We start from the raw sequence: 23,854 nt of genomic DNA, 5'->3' as shown, positions 1-23,854 counted from the left end.
TTAAATTGTGAAATAAGTCGTTACATTTATTTTAAAGTTCCTGCCTACATTTGAAGCTATACAAATATTGAATGGGAAGAAACTAGCGCATAATGAAGGAATCATAAGATATACTTATGTATATAGTGATAGTGATATTTTGCTTTGCTTAATCTCCTGTTAGCTTAATACATAGTATATGCGTAGAATTTTTCACTTACATAATATTAAATTAAATGTTGTGTCTGTATGTATATATGTTTACATATGTATCTATATACAAATTTAAAAACTTACTGTTACAACAGTGTATTGAAATTTAAATGACTATGCTTTGTATGCTCTTATAGCATACTTATATATGAGTGTTTAAAATTAATCATTAATATAATGCTTCACACACACTTACATGTCTTATAGAGTCAGCGCATAGCGTAAAACGAGAATTTCTATTCACTTTAAATATAAGCAACATTTTACATAATAGTAAACTTAACTACGCAATAGTAATTCACCAACTTATCGTATCCCAAATGGAACCATAATATAACAATATTTTCGTTGACGACTGGGCGGCCGGTCAACACTTATCTACAGAAAAGCATAAATAGACTTTGTGCTTAATTATAAACATATGTACTAAACTAATAGAACGTTTTTGCATTTGCTCTAATCTAATTGCAATATGTTAGACATAAATGTAGTATATACTTGTATGAAACGAAGTTGTTAACACTTCAACAACGCTAACACTCCCTTTACACTATGCATATCGACTTAATGCTGATATATCCTTGTCGTAGAACTACTAAAGCTGCACCTAAGGTAATGATAGTTGGCATGTTAGCAAAGCATACGGCGCTATACACACATATGTACGTACACACAACAACAACACTTTGTTTTGTAGCGTAATTATGCACGCGGGTTGTTGGTGATCTTAGACACGCCATCGTCGTTGGCAATATGCTTCACAACTGATGCGGCTGCAACTGCTGATGCTGGTGCTCCAACTGTGGCTGCTGTTGTTGTTGTCCGCCCATTACATTGCCATTGCTGGACGTGCCTTCAACGCCTGGCATAGTTGCTGCTGCTGCTGCTGCGGTTGTCAACTGTCCAGCTATGTCGTCTTGGGCGGTGTTGTTGGCGCACTGCTAAAACCACGAACGATTGATGTCATAAGGCTTGGGCATACCCAACGAGGATGGCCGGTATGCAGTTGGCGGCGGTGGCTGTCCATAACCAGCCGCACCAGCACCACGTCCCAATAGACCTTGGTTGAACATGAGAAAGTCCTCGCGCCGCAAATATGACGAATATAACTGAGAATTGGGATCGGCCAATTGTGTGGCGCCCGTATTATGCATGAATGAGTAGGGTGTAGCACGCGGTGTTGTATGCGCTGTCAAAAATGGATATACGCTAGCTGCAGTGGCGCCTGAATTGAGCGCCGATTGCGCTTTCTCCGCAGCACTAGCATCACTGGTCGAATTGCGATGAGCCGGCGCCGGCGCAGTTGGCATATAGTATGGATTTGATGCATCTCTGAATTGATCCAAATAGCTGCTGGCCGCAGCTGCTGCCGCCTGATCGCCGTACAAACCGAGTGTGCCGGGTGTGGGGCCGAAATTGAAAGCGCTCCCGGGCACCATGCCGGTGACTTCCGCTGCGGATGTCTTCAGCGAAATTGCCGTCGCTACATCAACGCCACCCGCTGCGGTTACATTTGAGGCTGCAGACGCAGTTGCTGTGCTGTGGGCGGCTGATTGGCCGGTAGCAGTTGCCCCAGCGGAATTGGAACTGCTAGACGTGGCAAGCGGTGAACCAACACCACCGGTTTTTAAGCCAGCGTAGAGTGGAAAACCTTGTTGCAGTGCTTGCGCATGCGCTTGCAAATGTGCAGGCACTCCGCTAGAGCTTTGATGGGCAGGCTGTGCTGAAGCTACTGACGCGGCGCTGGACAATTGTGACATGTGCGCCGCCGCTGTGTTGTATTGTGAGGCGTGCAGGTGATTTTGCGTCATCTGTTGCTGATGCTGTTGTTGTTGCTGCTGCTGATGTTGCTGTTGTTGTTGCAATTGCTGTTGTTGTTGCTGCTGACGCTGCTGCAGCTGCTGTTGTTGCTGTTGCTGCTGCTGCTGTTGTTGTTGCTGCTGGAGTTTAGCAGCTGCTGTAGCTGCCGCTGCCGCCTCTGCGGCAATCGTTGACGCCTTCTTTTTGCGCCCACGCTTGGCTGGCGCCTGCACTACGGGGGCCACCGGCTTGGCAACCTCTGCGACAGCAGTTGCATTCTGCTGTTGCTGATTGCCGGTATTATTGCTGCAACTAGAATTAGTGTTCGGCACACCGACACCGTACGTATTGGACGCCGCTGTAGCCGCCGAAAGTTGTTGCGGGTTGCCATACATACCAGCGGCGCTCGCACTCATGGCCGCGATAGACGCAGGGTTGGAGTACAACTGAGAAGTTGTGAGATTTTTCGCGCCACCCGCTGCATTATACATGTGAGCCGCTGGCGGCATATTTTTGTCGTAAAAGCCGGCACTGGCAGACGACAAGCCGAACAAACTCTCGGCCAACGGATGCAACAATGAGGCAGCCGGATTGCTGTAGGTCTGCGTTGGTGGTGGCGGTGGCGTCGGCTTGTTATAGGCCGACAGATGGTGCGTCAGATGGTGGCTGGACATATTCAGCATGTTACTGGCATCAAGCGTTGTTCCGGCAACAGATGCTGAAGCGGTAGATGCAGTCGGTTTAGCGGACAACTGTTGATGCTGCGTGTTTTGTTGCTGCTGTTGTTGTTGAGGTTGTGCTGCTTGCGATTGCTGCGTCTGTGCTGAATAACTCTGATTTATTTGCTGTCCACGACCTAACTGCTGCTGCTGCTGTTGCTGTAAACTACTTGCCCCATAATTTAAGGGTTTATTTAGCAAACTGGCTGTTATACTATCCATGCCCGACTTGGATAAGTGTTGGGCTTGTGTTTGCTGCTGTTGCGCATGCTGATTATGTTGCAACTGTTGGTGGTGCTGGCTCTGTTGTTGCTGTTGACCATGCTGCAGCTGATTGTGTGATTGTTGTTGTAATTGTTGAGCCTGCTTCTGCTGTTGCAGCTGCTGGTGGTGCTGCGGCTGCTGTTGGCTGGTAGCAGAATTTGATTGCTGATGTGATTGTTGTTGTTGCTGATGATGTTGCTGCTGCTGTTGTTGCATTTGACAGCTATTATCCTTGACATAGTCTTTGGGAAACCCCATCGATGCCGCACGATTATACATTTCGAACGCCTTGTCCGGCGTAATGCTGCCTAAGTGCTTGCCAAACGGCATGGCGCCCAAAAAGCTGTCGAACATTTGCTGTTGTTTGCTAATCTGCGTTGACAACTGCGACACTTGCTGCTGCAAGCCTGTATTATTGTCGCACTTTTGCATTTTGTTGGCTGTGTTGCCTGCACCCGTGCCGCTATAATCCATGCCAAGCATGTCTTCGGCTGTACGCTTGAGGGAGTTGGCGTTAGTGTTGGTGGAATTCACCGCCGCAGTGGTTGGAGCCGTGGTTGAGGCTTGAGGCGCAGAACTGGAGGCCGTAGCCGTCGATATGGCGGTCATTGAGTTTTTATGTGCCTGCGCTTGTTGGTGCATGTGTTGCATAAATGCCACCATATCGTTGGCAGAGTTGTCACCGTAGCTGAGTGTAACGTTTTGTCGCTTGTCGGCATCTGTCTTATCTGCAACGGGCATTTCTTTGTTGGTGGAAGCGGCAGCAGCGGCGGCTGCAGCAGCTGCTTTCGATTGATATTGAGCGTAAGTAGGATATTGCGGTTTTGGTTGTTGCTGTTGTTGCGTTTGCGGTTGTTGCTGCTGTTGTTGCAGAGTTTGTGGTTGTTGCTGTTGCTGTTGCAGAGTTTGCGATTGTTGCTGTTGCAGAGTTTGTGGTTGCTGCTGCTGTTGTTGTTGTTGCAATTGTTGTTGAGCATTCTGTTGCTTTTGCTGCTGCTGATGCAGCAGCTGTTGTTGTTGCTGCTGGTGTGTTTGTTGTTGCTGTTGCTGCTGCTGCTGCTGCATTTGACCCTGCAACTGTTGCACTCCTGCCATGTTCCAGTCCGTATGCTTTGCACCATCCAAAATGGACGCAGCGGCAGAACTAAGCGCGGAGCCGTAAAGAGCACGCAAGTTGTCTGTCTGCTGCTGCTGTTGTTGTTGCTGCTGCTGTTGCTGTTGCTGCTGCTGTTGTATCATCGCCTGTGGCTGTGATTGCGTTGTCGCCATAGCCGATGCATTATAAAGGTCATGCGGCGTTGGCACATAACTTGGCACCGCCGTTACATTAGCAACATTGGAGGCAATGTTGTTGCTGTTATTGGTGTTATTGTTGTTTGCAACACTCGGTTCTGCTGCTGGTGCAGACGTAGCCACCGGTGTCACTTTACCAACATCTGCATTTTGTGTTATTTGATTGAAGTTTAGGGACTCCGGAGTGCCCACAGGTGCCTGGTATGGCGAGGGACTCATACTGCTTTGGCTATATGGTGAGAGTGCATTTGCATTTTGCTGCGACTGTTGTTTTTGCTGTGTCTGTGTCGGTTGCGTTTGCGACTGCGGCACCTGCGATTGATACGGCGAATTCATTGGCTGTTGGTAGGGCGAATGTGGCTGATCGGCTGGTGAATGTGCCAATGGTGTAGGCGGTTGTGTCGCAGCAGACGAAGCAGGCGAATCTACACTACTAGTCATAGGGCTATGCGGCTGCTGATGCAGAGGCGAGTGAACCGAGGTAGCACCAACCGGCAATGCAGGTGTTGCATTGGATGATGTGTGTGCTGGGCTGCTGTGTGTCGGTTGGTGGAAAGGTGAGTGCTGTTGCTGATGATACGGTGAATTCGGATGGTGGTATGGTGATTGATGCGACTGCGTGGTGTATGGTGAGCTTTGCGGCTGCTGATATGGTGAATTTGGATTGGGCGTACTCGGGCTCATCGATGAGTTGTAATCGGATTCTTGCGAACGTGGTTGCTTGTACTGATCGTAGAGGTTCGGCAGTGGTGAGGTGGATGAGTAAACGGGCGTTTTGGAAGCTTCAGAACCAGATGGATTATAACTATTTGCGCCACCGTACGGTGATGTACCACTTAATTCCGGTGTTGAAACATTTGGCGATGAAGCCGATGAGTATATATGTTGTGAGTATTGAGGATATGGTGAAGGCATTTCACGTGGGCTACAACTTTTATCAGGACTGCTTTTGGTAGTGGTGTCTTGATAGAAACCCGCCTTAATAGCGCCATTCAATGGATACGGTGAGGTAGGCTTGGTAATTTCATCGGGTTTCGGTGAAACCATTATCGGTGATGCACCGATTGGTGAAGCCCCAATTGGCGAAGTGTAATTTGCACCCGTATAGGAGCCATAACGTTCATCGATTGCTATACGCGGCGAGTCGGGGTCCTGACTGAACGAAGAACGCTCGGATATGGTGCTGCCAGTGCTGGCTTTACGCTGTCTTGGCGCCGAGGGTAAGGAAAAGTCGACACCACCGGTCATCGAAGCCGAAGTGGGAGATCTGCTTGCAGCGGTGGCACCAGTCGAGGATATTGACGCTGACGCAGCGCCATCATTCGACTTTGTCGAGCTAGAACCAACACCGGCACTAGATGCCGATTCATTGGCGTCTGACTGTTGCTGTTGCTGCTTCTCTTCCTCCTCCGATTTCTTAGCTTTCTTTGGCACACCAAAGGCCTTCAACCAAGCACTTAAATTGGGCTTTTCCTTTGCGCCTGCACCGCTGGCAGAATCCGCACTTGCAGTAGATTTATTCTCTAACAGTTTTTCAAAAGGTTTCGTATAGTCGCTGCCAGACGCTTCAACCGCTTTCTTTTCAGACGCCACCTCAGAATCTGCAGCAGCTGTTATTGGCACTTTTGGTGTGAAAGGCGAAATTATTTCAAGCGCAGAGCTGGTTTTGCTCGATTTCTCCTCAGCTTCCTTCTCTGTGCTATTTATTGATTTCGCCTCAGTTTTACTAGCCAATTCGTCGATGAAATTATGTGATTGCCCCATGGCAAAATCATCGGTTTTTATAACCGTACCCAAGCTTAGTTTGGGCGCATTATCACCAGTGTCTACAATCAGCGCATTTTTCACTTCTTTCGTTTTAGCCGCTACGGGACCCAAGGGGAAATGCTCGTCAGGTTTATTTAGATTCTGCAAAAGATTGCCTTTAGCTTTACCAGGTTGCAAACGTTCGATTGTGCGCAGTAAGTCTTTGCGACGTGGATTGGCAGCCGCTTGCAGCTTCTCTTTCAGCGACTTTCGCTTGGCTTCCTTAGCCAATTGGTTTTTAATGTGTGGCGGAGGTGGTGGATTCAGCAACAATTGGGTAGTGCTGGGCTCTTTGGGTTTCGGTGGAGCCAAAGCAGTCAAGGCTGGCGCAACTGTGGCAGGAGGCGGTGGTATCAGCAAAGTAGGTTGATTCGCAGCGGAAGCAGAGGCAATTGATGATATCGATGGTGCTGTAACAACCGAGTTATTGGATGATGCATTTGCTGATGTGCTCCCAACTGAGTTGACAGACGTTACCGAATGTGGTGGTGTGCCACAACTGGAGCTTACACTACTCGCTGTGCCGCCCACTGCGCTACCTGCGTTGCCGGTAGTTATTAACTCTGAGATCACTTCTTTCTTAAGGCCACCGGCAACTACTGTGTCACCATCGGCCACTAAATCAACTAGAACATCTGCTAGCTTCGTGGGCACTAAATCGATTTTAGGCGGCGCGATCGGTACTGGACGTCGAAAGTCGGCCGGTTCTAATTTGGCGGGTATTGCTGCATCGAACTCATCCAGATTGTAGCGTGAAGGCGAGTTGCTTGCCGAACTAAACTCCGAAAAACGTGGCGTATGCTCCAGCCAACGATTGATGTCTTTAAGCGTCTGCTCAGTTTCGACGTCTAGTGCCTCAATGTTGGTCGAAGACGTCTTATTCGACACAGTGCTGCCGGTTGGCTTATTGTTAGCCTTCTTGTTGGCAGCAGCACTGGCGGCGGCCTTCTTTTGCAAAGCCTTTTTTGGTGGCACTGGCGCTACAGGCTTTTCAATGGGCTTCTTTGGCGGTTCTTCCTCTTGTACTACAGGAGCTGTTGGTTCCGGCTTAGGCTTCTCCTTTCGTTTTGATGCCGGTTTATCCGGCGTTGTAACCGGTTTCTTTTCAATGTTTTTAACACTTTTATTCTGCGAAATATTATTGCTCGTTGGGTTATCACTGAGTTCTTCAACTGCAACCTCGGTTTTCATAGGTGACTTCAATGCTTTGGCAGATGTTTTCTCATCGGTTTTCGCACTTTTCTCCTCTTTTGGCGGCGTTTTGATTTCATCAGTGTCAGATACTTCTTTCACTTCCTTTGCACTCGTGTTCTTTTTGGCTTTCTTATTGTTTTTGCGCGGCTTAGCATTTTCTCCGTTGGTCTTGTCAGCCGATTTCTCCACAGCTTTGGCTGCGTCCTTCTTCTTGGCAGCGCTTTCTTTCGAACGACCTCGCCCACTTTTCTGGCCATCTTCAACTGTGTTCTGTGCTGCGGTCTGTTGCAAATTGTTCGCTCGACTACGTCGATACTTAATCAACTCATATTTATCCAAGAAAGGCAACAACATCTCCAGCTCGGCTTGTTTTGCTGCCTCAGCCGCCGCCGCTTCATCAATTTCGGCGTTCTTTTTACTAGCATTTGTCGTTCCGCTCTTACTTTGTGGCTCATCTTTTTTCGCACTACGTACATTCTTCTTAGGTGCGCGTTTTGTCTTGCGCTCCTCGCTGGAGCCACGCACTGGAGTTGAGCTACGACTAGACAAAGACTTGAAATCGTCCTCTTCATCGTCAGTAACCGCGGTATGCTTTTGATTCGAATTTAGCGCCGTTGTGCTGCCGGGTACCTTTTTGACTGTTGTCAGTAAATCGCAGAGATCATCGTTAAGTGCACTTTTGGAATATTTCTTATGCAGATCCACCTTAAACGGTGACATACTGCGCGAACGCGAATCATCATCGTCGTCGATTACCTCCTCCTCCAACTCAGAAGCTGATGCGGCAAGCGCATCCACCGCTGGTGGTGGCATATCCTTATTGACATTGGATTTTTTCTTTAGCAGCTTCTCCGTTTCACTCTCACTCTCGCAGTCGCTATCGGCTTGCGCCGTTTTAGACTTTCCCTTCGACTTGCTGCTCTTGCATTTACCCTTTTGATGTTTGTTGGATGTGTGCTGCTTCGGATTTGATTTATTTGGTGTAGTCTTTTTCTTATGCCCAGCGGTAGTACTAGATTTAGTATGCGATTTGCTCTCTTTGCTTGCCTTATTTTTGCTCTTTTTAGCAGCGGGATATTCAAAACTCTCATCATCGTCATCGGCGTCATCTTCAGTATCCGGCTCAGGCTCCATATCCGATTGCTCATCAAGGTCCAGCTGAGGTTCCGGCTCTGGCTCCAATGTTGTCTCAAGCTCTTCGTCTTCAGACATAACCGAATCTTCAGAGTTATGACTTCTTGATTTGCTGCTTTTTTTGCTCTGCTTCTTTGATTTTCCACTATCACTTTTGCCTTTTGAAGACTTATTTGTTGATTTGGAGGACTTTTCGCTTTTATCTTTGCTTTTCTTTCCTTTTTTCGATGAGTCTTTCGTTTGTTTACTTTTACTCTTTTTTGTGCTCTGTTCGTGTTCCATATCTTCATGAATATCCTCGTTAGCCACATTTTCCTCCATTTCAAGGTCATCTTCATCATCTGTGCCATGTTTTTCCACCATTGCTGCTTTAGTTTTCGATTTCTTCTTACGTCGTTTATCCTTTTCTTTACGCTTTCGCTTTGTGCCACGCTGCTCTGGACCACCACCACCATTCCCTTCATCAAAGTCTTCGTCCGCACTATCAGCATATTTGTCTTTATTTATCGGTATTACGGATTCATGTGAATGAGAGTGCGCATGCTTTTTGCTGCTTTTCTTTTTCTGTGTAGTTTTATCCACAGCATTCTTCTCCGCATCCGTTGTTATGCTTTGACTGTCGCTACTTGCATCTTTTGAAGACTTTTTATTGAAGTATTTCTCACGGAAGACATTCATCTTGGAATCTGCTGCCGGATAACCCAAACTAGGATCGTCCTCCTCTTCGTCTGATAAATTATCAAAGTATTTTTTGGTGGCCTTATCGAACGCCTCTTGCAAGTTATTTACCATTTCGGTGTATTCTAAAAGAGAAATTTAATAACTCGATGTTCTTCGGTGCTGCTCATTTACTCACCATTGTTATGTCCATTGTAGAGGCGACAGTTGTTCACAATCAATTTGAAATCATTGCGAAAGTCACTAAATTTATTGTATTTACCACTGTCCAGTTTGTCTTCCATCTTTAAGAGATCCATTGGTCTGTACCAAAAAAGGAAAATAGAAACATTAGAGAATTGCTTTTAGTTTATTATAGAGAAGGTTCTAGAACGGTTTCTCAATTCCCGTTAGGATGGTAAGGGTTATCTATGTTGTCGTCGACGTCATCTAACGGGAGGCCCAGAAAACGTGCTGTTTCGACGGGGTCGGACCAAAGGGAAAAGGGTATTAGATGAGTAGAGTTGGCAGGGCATGCAAAGAGGTGGTCAGTGTCATGCGGGGACTCGTTGCATGCAGGACATACATTGGATATGTCGGGGTCTATTCTGGATAAATAGTAGTTTAGCCTGCTACAATATCCAGAACGAAGCTGCACTAGGGTCACTCGCGTTTCTCGCGGCAACTCGAGCTCTTCGTTTATGTTTATTATAGAGAAGGGCTATATGAGCGACCAAACTCAAGTTTTTGTATGGAAAGCTTTTTTATTTGAAAAGGTATCTTCACGAAATTTGGCGTAGATTATTAACCAAGGCATCGCTTCAATACCCGAGAACGTGTTCAGATCGAATTACTATACCATATAGCTAACATACAAACTAAACGATCAGAATCAAGTTCTTGTATGGAAAACTTTTTTTCTGAGAAGACATTTTTAAGAAATTTCGTATGCATTATTAACCAAGGCAATGCTACAACAAAAGCCAAACAAATTTTCGGATCAGACTATTGTGGCGTATAGCTGCCATACAAACCGATGGATCAAAATCAAGTGCATGTATGAAAACTTTCCAAAGGGTATTCCAGCTTCCAGAAGTTATAGTTTCTTCTTGTTTTACATAAATAATAAGAAATAAATATTAAAGAATTGTGTACAAACTCACCTTCGTATAATGGAATAATAACGTGGCGCTATGTCCTCCTCAACGGGATCCATAAAGGGCCAGGCATCGCGGTGGTTCTTCACATAGACGAGCACTTTGTGCATACCGATTTGTAGTACTTCTTCCGTTTCGGTGAAACTGAGAAAATTCGTATTCGTGGAATTTTTGGAAGCATAATTAAAGGCGTTCAACGATGTTGATGTCAATTGATTGGTGGCACAGGAATGCATTGGGAAATGGGAAGCGTGCGTTTGGTGCGTATATTGGTGATGATAACGGTTATGATTATGGTTATAGTTATGATTTGGGATGTGATGATGATTGTGATTATGATTATGATGTTGATGGTAATTGACAGATGAGTTGGAGCAATTATTGGATTGGGAGGTTAAATAATTTTGATTAGTAGTTTTGTGAGAACTTTGGTTTTGATTGTTAGCATGTTTCAAATAGCATTTAGTCACTGCTGTCGCCATTGTATTGGCGCCTGACGATGACGTTGACACAAATGTTTTTGCTGCTGTTGCTGTTGTTGTTGTTGTGACTACGGCTGCTTCTGCACCATGCGACGCATTTCTAAACACAGTCGAGGCGGTATGATTTGAAGTGATTTTGGTACTTGAGGTTGTGGTGGTAGTGATGGTTGCTGAGGTTGAGTTTTTGGTGTTTGAGGTGGTTGTGGTGGTGGTGCGATTTTTACTAAATACATTTCTACAATTTACAATTTTTTTTTTTTGTGTACAAAACCATATATGATGTTTGTAGTGGTTGTTGTTTACATTTGCGGTTGCGTTGATGATAATGATGAAATCGGAGAATAATTAAGATGGTAATACATAATTCATTATGAATTACATATATACATATGTACATATATTTTAAGTATGTCAGTAATTAGGATGGGAATTCCAATGCATGATTGATATATTCACAAATTATTTACAAATCAGCAATACGAAAATTTTCGAATACGCATTTTTGTGTGTTTGGATGTGTGTGCAAGGATAATGTATGATGTATGTATGATTGAATGTGGTACATAATGAAAGAGAGTGTAAGCAAAAGAAAAAGGGAAATGAATTGTTAAATATTTACAATATTAACTAGTTTGGTTTTGGAAAGCACAAGAGTCGAGATTTTCCTACAACAACAACTACATGGAAATGATAATAAGAAAACAAGAAGCATGCGCAAAGGGCTTCAATAAATTAAGTTGTTTAGAAAATTGTATGAAAAGAATAACAAGGAACATGTCTAACATACATACATTCACAAGCACATATTTACAGAAGCGAGTAATTGAAAGTTATAATGAAAGGACTGGAAATATTTGTGTAAATACATATATAAATTAGACGGCAATGAGCCTATAAACATACAGAGATACAAATGAGGAAGGTATTTACATACATACGCACAATAAGCTATTATGCCAGCAACCTGTGTCACCAATGTTTTTAACGAGAAAGTCACATCTAAATTTATAAGTTAAAGCATGTAGCACATTTGAGTGATTGATTGTTGGATTATGCAGATTAAAGAGAGTATGCAAAATTAAATAATCTAAAATGTTTGTTAATGAAAAACCCTTAACTATTCAAGTTATTTTATTTAATATGAAGGTGAATTTGAACATTTAATTAATTTTTAGACCATGAGAGGAGTATATTAACTGTTCCACGAAGTGTCTAACACCCAGGAGGAAACGTTGGAGACCCTATAAAATATATATAAAATCGGTTCACTGCAGCATATAGCTGCCATGCAAACTGAACGATCGGAGTCAGTTATTTGTAGGAACACACTTTTTACTTTGTTGAACTGTCAATAAAAGTTGTTATTGTAGAATTTACTACATTAATTCTATAGCAACTAAAGAAAGTATTCCTCCCACAATTTTGAGAAATGCTACCGACTTGACAGTCCTTGACCGAATAAAAATCCGGTTAGATAGCTTGGGAACGGTCTCAACAAAACTCTAAATGATTCCTGACACTCGCATACTCTCTAAAATAACCGGGCATAATCTTTTATAGTAGTGTTTTTTGGCGACATGAATTTGCACAATACAAGCAACAGCAAGAGAATGCATAAACAATTTTTGTGTATTTTGTCACACACAATAAAACAAAATTCAAACTTTAGTGTGAATGAAAATGATTAAGAAGCTTATTAAGGAACTTTTATTTAGTACATTTGAGACACTTACTCATCTGCGCTTTTATCCGAGTTCTGCGACGATGACTTCGCACTTGCAGCCGTTGTTGTCGTTGCCGCCAACGCTGCCGCGGCTGCTGCTGCGGCTGCCGCCATTTTTTTCTTATGCCCACCACCGCCACTGCCATGATTTTTCTCCGCAGTCACACTGGTATCAGAGGAGGCATTCGACCCCGATGCAGACCCACTATGTTTATGATGCTTCTTGTGACCCGCGCTGTTACCTGATCCCGACGATGACTTCGACTTGCTTTCTGCACGTTCCGCTGTCGCAACTGTTGTTGCGTCTTCACGCAAAGCGGGCGGTATGAATATGTTACCGGTCAACGATGAGAGTGAGTTATTGGTTTGTCTGCCGGGCAATTTCATATTGCTGGTTGGTGCCATATCATGTACAACTCCTACACCCACCTCTTTCTTTATGATGGTGGTTGCTATGTGCTGCGTGCCAGTGCCTACGGCGCCTGTGGTATCACCCAGTGCATCAACAGCGACCGCGGCGGACAATTCATGTAATTCACCAGTCGCTGTTGCGTCACCGGTAAATTGTCGACAGAAGTTCTCCTTATCCTCGGGACTCAGCGAAGGGGTATGCGTAAGTACGTGGTTGCTGGTGTGCTGGCCGTTGCTGTGACTTTGCGTTTGCGACCGCGTCTGCTGGTTTTTGCTATTGTGACTGCTGCGTGTTTTGGGTGATTTGTTGTTGCTATTGCTGCTTTGACTATTAGTATTACTATTGCTGCTACTGTTGCTAGTGCTGCTAGCACTCTGTTTTGGTGTTATGTCTGCTGCTACAACTTCTTCTATGTCTTTTGTTATTGCACGAACTTGATCAGTGTTGTAAGCGTCAACGTTGTTACCGTTGTTGTCACTTGCACTGGTGACATGCTTGCGACGACGTCGATGCTCGCGAGATTTCTTTTTCTGTTTCTTTTGCGACTTCTTCTTCTTGTGATGCGACTTTTTCACTTTAGCAGGAGCCAACTGAGCCGGTGAGGTGAATTGTGTGCCGTCTAACGGTTGCTGCGCCGTTAACTCCAACTGGTCACAGCGCAGAGGGAAGTGGTGCCCAGTTTCTGCTTTCTGCAGGGCGGACACGGAGGCGTTATTGTACGCAGTTGCAATTTGAGGATTCACACCATATTCCCTTTCGTCGTCTTGTGGCTCAACTTTGATATTTTGTAAAAGCAACTGTTGGTTTAGCAAACAGTGATCGAGTGTAAGGGAATAATCTTTTGGAACCGAATCAGTTGTGCTTACAACACCGCCGGTTGCACAATCAACAGGTGTGTTATGATTGACCTCAAGCTGCTGTGCACTATAACAATCGGCCGTTTGGTGCTCTCTGCCGTTTTCGTTCTCGTTCTCGTTATTGTTGTCAAGTTCTTCCTCTTCACCCTCCGGCGTTAGACAAAATGTTTCACGATGACAGAGAAACTCGCTGGAGTTTGTGGTGGCTGTGCGGCGTAAGGAGCTGGCGTATGTGGAGATGCCACTGGCGGTCGATGTGGATTGGGAGCTGTAAAAAGTAACAGTTTTTAATTATTATGCATTAATATACGTTTTTTACTTTTATTTAATTCGATGTAAATGACAGCGATGGCATTAAGTGATTTTAATCGATATGTTGTGTTAGAATTGTGTATGAATTTGATGGTTTTGCAAAAGACCAAAGCAATATAAAAAAATTGGATGCCAGTAGCGCTAAACATAACGGAAAGATAGAATAAAAAGTGGTGTTTAAGATTTTTTTGAACACGGTTCAAGCTACCAATATGGTCATCGAATGAAAATTAACAGAATTGATACGATCATTTCACACAAAGCAATTACTGCAGTTATTTGCATGAGTTAAAATAAAAAACAAATATTTATACTATGTAAGAGTTGTGTATTAGGAACTCCGATTTTTGTTATGGCTTAAGAAATCGTTTGGGCAAAAACCTACATATAAGTTATTACCATATACGATATACCCAAATCAAAACTGTTCAGGGTTGCACATTGTTTAATTCACAAATTTTGGATTCAAAATTATAAACCTTTTTTATTACATTAAAATTTTTTTATTAAATTAATATTAAAGATGTTTCGAATTGAAAAATAATTTTTTTTTTTTTAATTTAATTGTAAAGTATTATAATTAAAAATAAAATTTAATTTTTAATGCCAACATACTAGATTAAATATTGATAAAAATATAAATCGTTTCAATGCTCTAGTCCAAAACAGTAGAGGACGTACAAACTAGAGCTCTTAAAATTATTCAAAGTAGAACGACTATTCGAATAGTTGATCTGCTGCGAGTATTTGAATGAAGGAATATTGTTTGAAATCCAAGCAGCCTTTGCTTTTTTCTTACTATACAGCAAAGTTTTTATAAACTTACATTCGTAGAGAGGTTTTGAATTACTATTCGAATAGTCGACAACGAATGAATAGAACAGTTGAAATCGGGCGGTTAAATGAATAGACGACGACTTAGGGCTATCCGGACACTCCGCAAACTGAATATTATTATCCGGTTAATCGATTATTCGAATACCAAGAGCTCTAGTACAAACGCTAAAAAATATGAATACTAAAACAACTTTCTCAATCCCATACTATATTTTTGGTTTTTCAATCCGGAATTAAAATTAAATATTTATGTAGATTATTTTTTAAATTAATTATTATTTTAAATTATTATTCTTATTATTATTTTTTTAAATTATTATTATTTTTATTAATATTTTTTTTTTTTTTCAATTACTATCTTTATTATAATTTTTTTATTATTTTGTAATTAGTTTTTTTGTATAGTTTTTTTTTATTTTTTTTTTTCAAAAGCGCATTTGGAAAAGAATTAATTTATTGTTTTTTTTAATCCAGCCTCTGACATCAAATATTATTTAATTAAGGTTTTGTGATTACAAAATAAAAAAAATAATTCAAATGTTAATAAATTAATTTTTTAATTCATTATTTGCAACCCTGGGCTATTTGTTTAAAATTGATATTTTAAACGCAACTGTCAAATTTATGCTCTAATAATACCGCCTACTATTGAAATTCGAACATCACGATGATTGTGATTGTGGACAGAGTAAAAGTCGTCGGTCTTAATGTGTTTAAATAAAGCTCGCAACACAAATGGAGATGAAGCTTATATCTTAATAAATAACTTAACTAAATGTAAATGTAACACATGAGTAAATAAATAATTATATAAAAAAACTGAAACAAATGCTAGAAATTTAAGACGAAAAAGCATGCTTACATAGTTTTTTAAATTCTTTTATTAAATTTGTATAATTTTCTTTCGATTTTTAGTTGAATAACGAAACCAAACGTAAGTTCAGTCCAATTTTGCTGTGATTACCACAATAACCGAAATAAATGCAAATTAATGGCTGTCGTAGTCGGTAAATTTTTCATGTTCCGCTGCTGCTAACTGTTGTTGTTGCCACTGACGCCTCGTAACAAGTTATTTTTTTCTGTATTGTTTTAATACTTAATGTTGTTTTAGTTTTTCATTTTTATCACGATTTCTTTTTTCATAGTTTCATGGAACACCCTTCGCCGGCGCTACACTATTCCGCATAGCATGAAATATTTTTCGACAGGCAAATTTCCCAAAAGAAGCGTTCAATTTCTAGTGTGCTTACTTAGCAATGGTTTTGAGTATTGTTTGTGAATGAGCGGTCAGTTGTAATTAGCTGTCTTATGAAATGTCAACTCATGGAAAATCTTTAAACGAAATTGACTTGTCTGCATTTGGCTGTTTGCAATTTTGGTGACAACAATCAGTCCAATCAATTAATATTTATGCATAGTATATGATCCATTAATAAAATTAAGCAAACAGAAATAGATCACAGCATAGATATGAACAAATTTCAAGCGCATAAAATCATGAGGATACATAAAATGAAGCAAAACTTTTGTGTTTAATGCAATATTAGTTTGGATGTATGTATGTTTGACAGTTTGTAGTTCTTATGTTGTCAATGTATGTATGTTTGTTAAATTCTTGGGTGAATGGACAAGTGAAAGCAGGTATTGATGTAATATATATGTAAATGCTTGTATGTATGTATGTATGTTTGTGTTCCTCCACGAAGTCAGTTTATTTCGCATGCGTGTGTTTTGAATGATTATTTCTAGATTTCGTTTTCTTCTGTTGTTCTTTTCGTTTGTTTGTTCTGTTGCTGTCTGAGTTCGCTGTATTTTAATGGATAATGAGCAATTGATATGCGTTCGCATTCATTTTCATTTGATTACAGTTCTCTAAGTGTTATGGTGTTTTTGGAATATTTAAGTATTTGTATTTTGAAGGCTTGTTGTCGTTTTTTTTTTTTTTTGACTTTTGTTCTTTCTTTCAATTTTGGCTGTCCCTAGTGGTAGTAGTAGAAGTAGTAGTGGCAAGTTCTCTCGCTAACCGTCTTCTTGCTCTGCTCTGTACTGACGACAACTGCTGATGTTTCAGATTCGTTGGCGGCTCGAATTGATAGCGTTGACGTTCACGCAATAATCGTTCCTGCTCTTGGCGCGCTTTTAGCTCGACGATATTACGTATGCGTGTCGAATTGCGTACTTGAAGTAGTCTGTGAATGGAAGAAATGGAAAAAAGATATAGAAATAATTTGCATGCGCATGTAATTTCATATTTGCATATATTAAAAATATTTTTTAAATTCTAGATTTTTCGATTTATGTTTAAATTTCGCAAAGATATTGCTTAAATCTCTTATTAATTGGCGTAAACCTGTGATATATCATAAAAGGGTTTTAAAAGAGATTTTGGGGTTGCCCTATATAATAATACATGCCAATTTCGTGAAAATATGTCAAATAACAATTTTTTTATACAATGACTTGTTTTTGATCATTCAAATTGCATGACCGCTATACGCTTAGTGGTCGGATTTATCTAATTTGCTCGGAGATTGTATTGTTGTTTTAGACAATAAATCAAGCCGAATTTCGTGAAAATACCTTTTCATGAAAAAGGGTTTTGCAAACTACAATTACATTTTTTGTCATTGTTGTAGCGGGACAATTATGCCGAGTAGTCAACTCAACCCTTTGCCGGATAAAAATTCGGTTACGCAGAAGCAACTGTCTTGGGAACGGAAGTTTTGTTTATTCAGTTTGTATGACAGTTATATGCTATAGTTGTTCGTTACGGGCGGTTCTGACGAATAAGCAGATTTTTGGGGAGAAAAGAACGTCTGCAAAATTTCAGACCGATAACTCAAAACCAGAGGCACTAATTTGCGTATATGCATATAGACAGACAGACGGGCATAGCTAAATCGAATTACTCCTGTTCAGGGTATAAAAAAAAAACTATATATATATTTTAATGGCATCGAACCTCCTTTTAAATTAGTCAAGAAAGAAATTTTTTACACAGTGGTGGGCACACAGTTGACATTTTACACACCTGCAAGCTATCTTTAATTGTACCTAGATATGTTTATTTAATTAAAAAGAAACTATTAAATAAATATTAGAATCGGCGCTCTTACAACATTTACTTACTTTCTGCGTCTCAAACGTTCTCGTTCGCGAAACAGTTGCGGCAATTTGGGTAGAAAATTCTCATCTAATATCTGATATAATTCACGCTCTTTTGCATTTGTTGAAGATTTAAACTTGCTGGCTAAATTTTGCCAATCCTCTTCGGTAAAACAAATCACTTGCCAAACGGCACCTTTAGCGCTTTCACTTCCCTTGCCATTCAGTGATGTGGTCGTTGATTTACTACCACTAATACCACTGTAACTATTCAAAGACGATGCTGGCTTATCCTCGCGATATAATCGCGTGCCATAGAAATACCAATAGCCGGAATTTTTCGAATCGTATCCGAGCGGTTCAACACGCAAGCTATCCGCTTCCAAATTACTTAGTATAACTTGTACGTCGCAAGAGTCGAGACGAAAGTGGCATAAATCGTGTAGTATTTGTAAACGTTTGCGCACCGGCAGTGACTGAAAGTCAATGTCCGTATCAAAGTGGTTTTCGGTATTGTGTATGCGACACTGTTGGCGTAGAAAACGCCTCAAGAACATCTGATAATTGCTATGGGTTATTTCTTTTGCTACCGATTTGAGCGCATCGCATCCCTTTAATAAACGCACAATTAACTCGGGAACCAGCGCAATTTGGTCTTCATCCGTACCATCCGACAACAGCGCCGACTCAAGATCCTGTAATAAAATTTACAGTTTACAGTTGTATGTAACCAGTATGCCAAACATACAATACAACCTACCTCGATATCGATGTCGGGCAAGTCAAAAGCGGAACTAAACAATGAACAAAAATGAGATATGCACGGTATCTCCCACCATGATTGAATGTCTGTAAGACATAAATATAAATTTTAGTGATTCGAAAACTATTATAAAAGGCAAGCATACACTCACCCAATAGCCCGATAAAAGTAGAAACCATTTATATATTACTTCACGCTTTTTTAAACAATTAATTAGCTATTTTAATGATTCCTTGAGTTTTGTTCCGTTGTTAAAATTTTCTTGTTTGTTTGTATGTTAAGCTGTTGTTACAATTATTGCTTCGGTTACTTAAATATAATCTGCTTTCGTATAACATCCTTATGTGAGTAAGTTCAAGGCATTTTGTTTGCTCATTAGAAAACCACTTTACGAAAACAAACTAGGTATATATGCTATGTATGTACATGTAACACCTGCAAGGAGAATGTTGTCACTTGCAAATTGCTTATTTGTCATATCCATACAATATTCAAAATAAAGAAATACGCTTCATGCAATAACTCGAAGTAATTCTGTTTATCGATACGATACATAGCAGTAAATTATATAAAACTGTAAATTGTGTGCGTAAAAAGTTGACATTAACCTATTTCCGCTCTTAGTTCATAATATGCAAATTTTTTTTTTTAACTGGGAAAATAAATTTATAAGAAAAATAAAAAAAATCAATTGATTAATTGTTTATATTTTAATTGTAAAACAAATATTTTGAGGTACAATTTCTTGATATTCAGAAATATTTTTAATGAATATTTGTCAACTTTAAATACAAGGTTATTGCACCGCAAAGCTAATCGACAGCTCAGCATTGCGAGGAAACAGGCGCCAAAATTGACATGAAGCTCCACAACTGGCAACGAAAAGCACATATGTATGTACATACATATGTATGTTCATATATGTACATATGTAGTTTATATAGAAGCTTAGTGTATGAAGGAAAAAATAAATAAATTAGTATCGAATTACCGGTAACTCAGGTAGGTAACTAGGAGAAAGAAAACGTATGTATGTATGTAAGTATGAACATGCATGTTGATATAAACATACACATGTAGAATTGTAGATATTTAACAAGAACACAATAATATAGCAAAAACAAAAATAAAACCTTTTATATCAGATTCATTGCACAACTTAAGACCCATCCTTAAACATATAACTAATTTTTTTAAGTTATTTGTATATAAGGATCTCAAAAAACATGACACATTATTTGCGCTTTCTTTACAAACAAAATAACAACGAAAATAATAGTTATAAAGCATCAAAAACATATGTGCGAAAATATCTATATTTCAAAAGGCATCTGTTTATTACAGATTATTGAAAGATATGAGAGCGTTCATATATTTATATATGTATGTATGTATGTAAATACTTATTTAGAACTCTATGCGAGTAACATTTGTGGCTATAGCGGACATATGTATGTCGGAAAATATTGCTTTAAGAGCAATCAAAAAAAAAGTGCAAAAAAAATATTACAAACTCCTGAGTGTTACTAATTAATTACCAAGCTCTCTATGCTTTGGTGCAGCGAATTAGACTGTCGGAATTCCGGTGCCAGCTTTCATTAATCAGCCGTGCAATATTTTCCCTTCGGATTTCAGGTTAATCAAAATTCCCTACTTCATCAAGTACATGCAGGTATGTATGTACACATGTGTTGTGTATGTAAAAAGTTTGGCGCGCACATTGCACTACAAGTCAAGCACCTTAATAATACACCCACCCAAAATCATTGCATATGCTGCACCAAAATAAAGCAATCGGAAATCAAAACAAAATACGATTAGAAGGAACAAACAATCATCTACTTTCTTCGACGCCGACGTCAACACACTTTACGTTATTGTAGTCGACGACGTCGCCGTTGTTGCCGCTTACATCGCCGTAGTGATTTCCGATGTGTTGGATTGTTTTGATTTTGAAAATGCGGACACAATACCGCCAATAGAGAGAGTTAATGATATTATGCTTGCTGATGCAAAAATGAGTACGTTGTTGACTCTACGGCGGCAAAAACATACATTAGCCGTGCTACTCATTACTTACATCTTTTTATAAAACAAAAAACAACAACAAACAGCGATATAGCGACAGCTTGCAAAGCTTTATCAACATACGTGCGAAGGAAATGACTAATGCCACCTGCGCAATGATATGTATGCTTTTCCGTTTCCTTTATGTCAGTGAGATTGCTGTCAAAACGTTTGCATGCAGTAGAAAAAGGTATACGTGAAATTTTTCTAATGTGGTCATAAGAAAAATTATTACTTTGTAAATTCTCGCAATATAAGCTAAAAACTTTGAAAATGCACTATATACATAAAAGACAAAGCGTATAACGCTACACTGGGATTGTATTTGGCATGATATTGTGCGCGTGTCTGTTTGGCCTAGCTGAAGGCGCGCAATCAGAATTTATTTACTCAAGGCACGCATATCTGAATGAATGTAGAAATGTATATACATTCACGTAAATGTAATATATACATATATTAGCGGAGCAAAGCCGAATGATAGAGCTCTAACGCACGAAGTGAGCCATTGGGAGCATTGTAGTGCGCAAATTGAGCGTTTTCACGAATACGCGTATAAACCAACAACTACCATACATTAAATACACACCTCCCGCCCATTTAAGAAATACATAATTCTATTTTCACGCTGTTTTGACACTTCTCAGCCTGCCAAGTATAACTTTATTGCATGCAAAGAACATAACAACATCCCTTTTTCGATAAAAAGCTTTAAAAAATAAAATTTCAGCATAATTCGTGTATATTTTTTTTGCCTACCTCCACCGCCGACACTGAGTGCAAACAGTTGTTGCACCACTGCGATTGTAATTTTTAATTATAATTTAATTTCTTTTAATCGCAATTTTGTTTTATCTAAAAATATAGATTCATTATGTTTTATTTCACTTGTATTCGTTTTCGTCTTCTACATTTTACTTCATTGTTTCTTTATATTCTTTCTTGGTCAATAAATCATGTAGAAAGATTGTGAAAATTTTTTAGTTCCATCTTTACATTGGTTCGTATGTTTGTGTACGTGTTCATTTGTGTATGTGTGCTTGCGTGCGTTGAGCTCTTTCGTTTCCGATTCTAATTTTTAACAATTTTATACATTTTTTAACTTTTCACTTTATATTTTCATTTCCAGACAAGAGGTATTTTAATGATATTCTACCATCAACACGAACTTAAAGCGTTTGCTTATTTTATCTTCACTTGATACCTCTTTTAAATTTTCACTTCACAATTTTTTCACATTACACATACACACGGTAAAACACTTTCCTAATTTTTTCTACTTTTACCACAAAAGAGCACTACCGAATACGTTCAACGCACGAAATAAACTGAACAAATTTTATTCTACTGTGCCTTACCACACGGCAACCAAACGAAACAGGATGGCCAGAGTATAAGTACATGTTTCCGCTTCTGTCGCACACCGTCGAAAGAGATGCCTTTACATACTTTGGAGTGGAAATGTAAATTGTAAAAGGGGAATAACAATATACTTGAGATGTTGAGTTGATTTTCGGTGTTAACATTTTTTAAATAATGCTTAGAGCGCCCGAATAATGTAAAAATATTTATTTAATAATTACAAAAAATTCAAAATAAAGTAGCATAAGTTGGTATAAATATGCGGATTAATTATTATTAAATGGGATATTGCATATACACTCATTAATTACGGATACCCACTAAATGGATTGCACTACTAATTATGAATAAATATTTTAATAACATTTAGTTAATCTCTATTTCGTAGTAATTATATTTAATTATTTTCCTGATGCATATTAGAACACATTTTCCTTTTGTTTAACTGTTACACATGACTTGTTATCTGATTTAAAATTGACACTTTTTTATATGATAAGCATAATTGTATTACCTTTCGGATTTTGAACAATAATAAAAAACATATTAAGGACATAACATAAAGTAAATATTTCGTATCAACTAATGAGCTTTTATGCGATAATATAACCATATTTTGTTGGCTTGGTTTATAGACCGATGATCCATCCAACATAAATTTCGTAAATCGATTGTCTGTGTGCATAGGACGAAAAGAAACAAACAATTAAAAGGAAATCCTTTAAAACGCTAAATAGGCTGTTTACGGAAATAAAGATTCTGTCAAATCCAAATATTTATGCTTTCATTCAAGATTCTGACAATTAATATGACAATGAGAGTTTCTGCCCAAATTTGGAAATCCCTTACTTATGTATATGTCATGGATATGAACCGAATAAGAACGTGCTAAGAGAAAGTTGAACGAAACTAACAATATTTAAAAATGGAAAATATAAAACGAAAGTTATTTAGAGTAAAATTATTAAGGACAGTGGTCATTCAGACTGTAATTTATAATTAAATAATACAAATTCGGTTCGGTATTTTTTATTTATGAATGGTTTTTACTATTCTATCTTCTAAGTTGGTCACTAAAATCGGTTCAGTAGTTTAGGCGTCCATCGCGGACAAACAACGTGACACGTAATTTTTATATATTGTATAAAGTTTATTTTGACCAAGCCTTATGCCTCTAAAAGAATAGGGCATTTGAGCCAATCATGTGAAAATTTTGGCCAACATTTTATAAGCTTACCTCAGATTTAAGCAAATACTGAAACCTTTCCCTATATAACATTCTCATATTACTTACAAATCCATAGAGGAATTATTATTAATGAATTAATATCTAAATTTTTTTTAATATTTCCGTTTATAGTTTGTGCGCTGATTTTCATATTTCTATTTCCGCCTAAGTAAAATGTTAATATATGAAGCAAAATTTTTCGTAAAAGACATTTAAAAACTTTGACTTCCTAATCGATTTGCAAAATTTTTTTAAATTCAAAGCGAATTGACATAACTCAAGTTTTCTACTAACCATTTGTGTTATTATTTTCTTTGGACTGTTAAAAAATACTCATTCAGTTTTGTAACTACTTTGCCTCTATTTTTAACTGACAGATGAATTTCTTATTTGAATGACGTACGTTTCAGAACGCATTCCGTCAACTGACAGCTTGATTTCATGCCAATTCGTTTTCAAAACAATGCGAATGTCAAGCACAAAGCGAAGC

The 23,854-nt window shown here is 39.4% G+C and overlaps 1 protein-coding gene across 2 annotated transcripts; it reads right to left on the bottom strand.

Moving 5' to 3' along the window:
* LOC126761444 (uncharacterized) lies at positions 1-22,085 on the bottom strand. Of its 2 annotated transcripts, none has more exons than XM_050477592.1 (9): positions 21,534-22,085; positions 18,859-19,142; positions 18,705-18,793; positions 17,969-18,639; positions 16,864-17,028; positions 12,432-13,958; positions 10,223-10,933; positions 9,259-9,383; positions 1-9,205 (listed from the first exon to the last, which is right to left on the bottom strand). In XM_050477592.1, the coding sequence occupies exons 2-9, from the start codon at positions 18,884-18,886 to the stop codon at positions 1,134-1,136; spliced, it is 11,388 nt and encodes a 3,795-aa protein (XP_050333549.1). In that variant the 5' UTR covers positions 18,887-19,142; positions 21,534-22,085; the 3' UTR covers positions 1-1,133. The 2 variants fall into 2 exon arrangements, with proteins under 2 accessions (XP_050333549.1, XP_050333550.1); XM_050477593.1 differs by having other exon boundaries at positions 10,223-10,360.
* Positions 22,086-23,854: the final 1,769 nt, after the last annotated feature.

Source organism: Bactrocera neohumeralis, chromosome 6 (genome assembly GCF_024586455.1).
Source record: "Bactrocera neohumeralis isolate Rockhampton chromosome 6, APGP_CSIRO_Bneo_wtdbg2-racon-allhic-juicebox.fasta_v2, whole genome shotgun sequence".
In the NCBI taxonomy this organism is placed as follows: Eukaryota; Metazoa; Arthropoda; class Insecta; order Diptera; family Tephritidae; genus Bactrocera; species Bactrocera neohumeralis.
This window is presented reverse-complemented; position numbering and strand designations above follow the sequence as displayed.